Source organism: Triticum urartu, chromosome 7A, assembly GCF_056163025.1.
Source record: "Triticum urartu cultivar PI428250 chromosome 7A, HENAU_Tu73, whole genome shotgun sequence".
Lineage (NCBI taxonomy): Eukaryota > Viridiplantae > Streptophyta > Magnoliopsida > Poales > Poaceae > Triticum > Triticum urartu.
The window spans coordinates 28,420,173-28,425,774 of record NC_141879.1 but is presented as its reverse complement, the minus strand read 5'-3'; the positions used below and the strand labels follow the sequence as shown (position 1 = coordinate 28,425,774).

The 5,602-nt window shown below is 51.0% G+C and overlaps 1 protein-coding gene across 2 annotated transcripts; it reads left to right on the top strand.

Moving 5' to 3' along the window:
• Positions 1-414: 414 nt before the first annotated feature.
• On the top strand, positions 415-4,384 carry LOC125522502 (uncharacterized). 2 transcript variants are annotated; one of them, XM_087535143.1, is made up of 3 exons: positions 415-688; positions 776-1,021; positions 4,177-4,384. In XM_087535143.1, exons 1-3 carry the CDS (start codon positions 609-611, stop codon positions 4,367-4,369), a joined length of 519 nt encoding a protein of 172 aa, XP_087391269.1. In that variant the 5' UTR covers positions 415-608; the 3' UTR covers positions 4,370-4,384. The 2 variants fall into 2 exon arrangements, with proteins under 2 accessions (XP_087391269.1, XP_048543517.2); XM_048687560.2 differs by lacking the exon at positions 4,177-4,384 and having other exon boundaries at positions 423-688; positions 776-1,505.
• The last annotated feature ends 1,218 nt before the right edge of the window (positions 4,385-5,602 follow it).

Below are 5,602 nucleotides of genomic sequence, written 5' to 3'. Positions count from 1 at the left end.
AACCGATTAGATCAAGACTAGTGGTTGGATTAAATTTGATGAGCCTAATCCTGCGATGGTAATGGGTTTATTTATATTTGTGGGGTGCGTCTATAAAAGTTTATGTTTGATTGTTCATTAGTAGAGAAGAGATAGAGATGCATGGCGATTAAGTAACCCTAAAATTTTGTCGGAAATACGTCAAAAACATCACTGGAAAGCACCTGCTGCTGGAATATATGCGGGAATTTTGTGAGGCCATTGTTGCGTGTCCATTTCCGACGGAAAGGGCGGTCGCATGCAGCAGCGCGCGTGTCTCCGCTCGTCTCCGTCCACCGCATCCATCACCGACCATCGTCTCTTCCCGTGTCCACACGCCATTCCCCGCACCACTACTCGTCCTGCACCGGGCTTGCCTCGGGGGCAGTAACTCATTAATAAAGCCACCGCCCATCCGTCGAGGTACAGGACGAAGAAGAGAACCCGATCTCAAGTCTCAGCTCCGCGTGGATAAGCTCGCACCGCTCGTGCTCTGCTCTCCCTCCCACACACACACATACTCTGCTTCACGATCTTGTGTACTGAGCTCGCGAGGAGGAAAGCCGGTGCCGCATCGACCTCTCTCGACCATGGCTGCGCGAGCACTGACCGCCGCCGCCCGCCGGGTGGCCGGCCGGACCAGGACGGCGCCTCTTCTCGCCTCCTGCAGGTAACTAACTACTCAGCTTTATTTACCCTGCTTGTTGTCGAACTCTCGGTCATTCATGGCGGCATCGTCATGTCTGTGTGCTCGCAGGAACGGAGCCAGCATGAACCACTCCTCGGCCACGGCCAGCGCGCGGCGGGAGGAGGAGCAGTACAAGGACGTGCGCGCAACGATGACGGGGGCGCAGGTGGAGGCCGCGCTCAACCGCAAGAACGTCGAGGTGCTCCAGGGCGAGGATGAGCACGTCGCCACGGTGCTGCCGGACGAGACCATCGGTGGCGCGCTGGACGGCGGCGAGGACGCGTCGTGGGTGCCCGACCAGGACACGGGCGTCTTCGGCCCCGCCCACGTCGACGCCCACGGCGGCGGCTCGGCTGCCGCTCCACCGCACCTGTTCGGAGGTGCCACGGCGGCCACCACGGAGGGATCAGCGGCGTCTTCGGCCGTCCAGGACACGGGCGCCTTCGTCCCCGCCGATGCCGATGCCGACGCTGACACCCACGGCCGCGGCGCGCATCCCGCCCCACCGCAGCACCTGTACGGAGGCGTGGGTGGGACGGCGTCGGTGCTGGACCAGGCGGTGTTCGTCCGGGAGGAGGAGATGGAGGACGTGGAGAGGCCCGCCGCCGTCGACATGGCCAACGCCAACGCAGACGTCAACGCCAGCATCAAGAACTACTAGTGCAGCTTACTTAGCTCCAGCAATCAGTCGGTGCTCTGTAGTTTCAGTAACCTAGTTACTACTGCCCCTGCCTCCCTAGTGGAGTAGAAAGAATAAATCACAGGTGAAGCTATCCTGTAACGTTCACTTGCTTGCTTACCTATTTAGAGAATCTCCAGAGCCGCGTCCCTAGAAAGGCCTCCCCAGACGATTTTTTCGCGCCGGCGCAGAAAAATCGGCCCAGTCGCGCATTCAGAAGCCCGATTTTCATCGACCTGGACCGAATTTAGCGTCGGCGGACCTAGGCCGAACCCGGCACGCTAGGGTGCTCGGGGGCGCCGAGGCAAGCGGTTTTGGCATGAAAGAGACGTGGGCCCGCCGCGCTTCGTCCCCGAACGCCTCGGTTTCTCGCGGGAAATCAATGGCAATGCTGCCGCCGGTCAGCCTTATCATTGATTCCTTACGGACGGCGCGTCATGGGGCGGCGCGCCGACGCCTCTCCTCCCTCGCACGCGTACACACGGGGCGGCGCCGCTATATAAGACGGTGGGCTCCCTCACCTCTGGCCACACCAGCCCTAGGCCGCCGTCTACCTCTCCCGAGCGCTGCCACCGGGCCCTTCCTCCCCCTCCCTCTCTTTCCCGATGGCCGAGCAATTCCTCAAGAGGAGGCCGTGGCGAACGGCTTCGGCCGCCGCTCGCTCCGCGAACAGGAGTCTTGGCTCCTATTCCAGGCGAACATCTCGGCGCCGCCAGACATGCGCGCCGGCCAACAGGGTAGAGACTCAGCAACGGGGGAGTGTCCGTTTGCCCGTTACCCGATGCCGTGGCGAAACCGGGCTACTTCGCCGACGAGGTCGACGTCGTGCGCGCCTCCCTCACCGACGCCCAGCTCGCCCTCCCCGAGTATGCCGCCGACAACATCGCGCCGGTGATGGCCGGGTCAAAGAACAGCGAGGGACGTCACCTGTGGTGGGGTGTCCCCGGCCGCACCCTCGAGGGCGTTCTGACGTACCTCAAAGGCGGCAACGACCCGCCGTTGGCATACCCCCCGGCGAGGGCGGCCGCCACGGCCACGGCTCACCGCCGACGCGACAGGCAATGGTTGCCCAGGAGGTTCGGTGCCTCCTCTTCTTCCTCCTCCTCCCGCTCTTTCTCACACTCGTCCGGCGCTCCAGCGCTGCTTGACGTCAAGGCTGAGCCCGCGGCGGAGACGCCGCTCGGCCGATGCACTCGCAGCGCCGGCATCGTCATCAATGAGAGCGGTCGGCGCGCCCCCTTGTCGGCTCCACCGCGCTTCGTCAAGCCCAAGACGGAGCCGGGCCTGGCGCCGGTGAAGACGGAGCCGGGCCTCCCCGCAGTGAAGATGAAGCACGGCGGCGACGTCGAGCTCGACGACAACGCGGCCCTAGAATGGACGCACGCGGACTCTCTGAAGATGGCGAGGGAGCGCCAGTGCGCCGCCCTGCGGCGATTCGCGCAGCGCCGCCGGGGCCGTGACGAAGGAGGAATCGTCGTCATCGACGACATCGACGACGCCACCGCGCAGCCGCCACCAGCCCGCATAGGCGACGTCGGTCAGGGGTCCATCAGGGACGGCCGCGTCAAGGAGGAGAAGCTGGACAACAACGACAACAGCGACGACGACGACTACTCCGGTTTTAGCCAGTTCTTTTTTAATTATATATATTATGTAATAAAAACCTGATTTTTAAATGTAATATATGCCGAACTTCGTCGAATTTTGAACTTTGCTATATATTTATTATTTTTTTTAAACGCGCCTGAGGATGGCCCTGGGCCGGCGGCTGGGGACCAACTCAGCCCCAGAACGATGTTTTGCGCTAGCTCACCCTCGGGGGCGATTTTAGGCGCTCCCTGAGGGGCCAACGGCTGGAGATACTCTTACTCCCTTTGTTTCAGAATAATTGAAGTTCTGGATTTGTATCAACTAAATCTTGTTTATGTTTGGCAAGACTATAGAAATATATACTATTAACATCTCCGAACACCAAATTAGTCTTTATAGATTCTTTACTAAATACTTGCAGAATGGCCCGTGCATTGCAACGGAAGAAAAAAACTATAATTTTTAATGGCTATTATCATATTTTGCCGTATCACCGAGATACACTTCACTCACATTTTGTGAAATCATGAACAATTTTTGAAATCATGAACATTCTTTTGAACTCAAGAACATATCTGAAATCATGAATATTTTTAAAATTCATAAACATTTTTATAGATTTTCAAACATTTTCTAAACTCATAACATTTTTGGAATGCATGAATATTTTATACTTTATTGGCAAAAAATTTAGAAACTTGTGAACATATTTAGAAATATTTTTCTTGATAGGGCAAACATTTGAAAAATCAATGATTTTTTTGGAAATTGGTGAAACAATTTTTGAAATTACTGAATATTTTTTAAAATGCATAATCATCTTTTGAATCTGTGAACATTTTGTGAACCTATAAAATATTTTGTAAGTCACGAATAGTTTTTGAAATTGTAGGATATTTTCAATTGGCGAAATTTTATTCAATTTCATTAACCTTTTTCAATGCATGAACCTTTTTTAAAAATTCATGAACATTTTTTGAATTTTTGAACATTTGTTTTAAAAATTGCGAACACTTTGTGAGTCCACAGACGTTTAAGACTATTAAAAAATTTATTTTAAATTTACCATTTTTTAATTTAGGATATTTAAAATCCCAAATTACTTAAAGTAGAAAAAATCAACGACGGAAAAAAATGAAAAATAAAAAACGAAATTGAATAACAGGCTGCCGGACATGGGTCGGCCCAAAAGGACGCGTTGTGTCCCCGCCGATGCCGACGTTGACACCCACGGCGGCGGCGCGCATCCCGCCCCACTGCACCTGTACGGAGGCGTGGGTGGATCGGCGTCGGTGCTGGACCAGGCGGTGTTCGTCCGGGAGGAGGAGATGGAGGACGTGGAGAGGCCCGCCATGGACCTCACCGATGCCAACGGCGGCAGCAACAACAACTAGCTGGTGAAAGTAGCCTCCTCTGCACGATCAGACAGAGGCCTGTAGTTTCAGTAAGCTAGCTAGTGTCACTGCCAGAGTGCATGGACAATTGTGAAAGTTCTAACTAGTTTCACTATTCCTTGTTGGACTTGGTTGATTGATGTGTCCCTAAATTGAATTTCCAATACATCCAATTCCCTCACTAGATCGCACTATGTCATTGTGACTGTTATTAACCCTGTATTTGAGTGGTGCTCTCCTCCCACGCTGTTTCATCCTCATCCCACCCCCTACCCCTACCAAGTAAATATGATCTGCTACCTGTCCAATAAACTAGTTATTTATAGGAGGTCGACCAGTTACCAACATCGTGCTTTTCTTACAAAGACACCACCACTGCTGCACGAAACATCACATGTCAACTATTGTGATCATTTAATTCTACCATGAATGGTGTAGTTATAGACATTTGTAGCACACATGGCAGATGTAAATATAAGAAAAGCCTAAGCGGAATGTTTGGCGCTAGCCATGAAAAATGGAGTCATTCCAAACTCAGTCTATCATATATATATATATATATAGTTGAAAAATATAGTGATGGGTTAGGGTCCATTAGAGCCTGTTTAGTTGTATATATATTTCTCATTCTCGATTTGTATTTACCCTGTTTAGTTGTCTTCTTTTAAATATTAAGTTTTAGTTACCCTGATCTCCAAGAGTTATCTACATCGAGAGAGATTTGTTAAACTTAAACATGTGGAGTGGGCTCCACACTTGTGTTTAATATATTTGTCTCACATGCACTTCACTCAAATCTAGGGGTACTTGCGGATTCCTAGGCTTACTTTATCAACTTAAATGTGGTGCTCCTCGCGAATTTGTGGAGGTACAAATGATGATTTCAAATACCTTTGATGTGTATTATGTATATTTGCTCCTCGCGTATGTTCTTTGATAGAATGTGTCATGGTGAAGTAACCAATGAAATCGGATAGTATGCCCTAAAGCTTATAGATGCAAATATGTTGAATATACGACTGAGGTTTAGTCGGTTAGATTTTAAAAAAATGGTATATGTGTTCTCATTTCTCAAAATTCATTTTTGGGTTTTTAATCGGCAGGGTCCAGTGTGTTTATTATATTTTCTCCATTCAGAATATTAGGTGCATCAGTTTGTGTGAAAGCCAAATATATACCCCCTCACATCCTAAATATAAGCTTTTTTTTATAAATTCCAATATGGACTACATA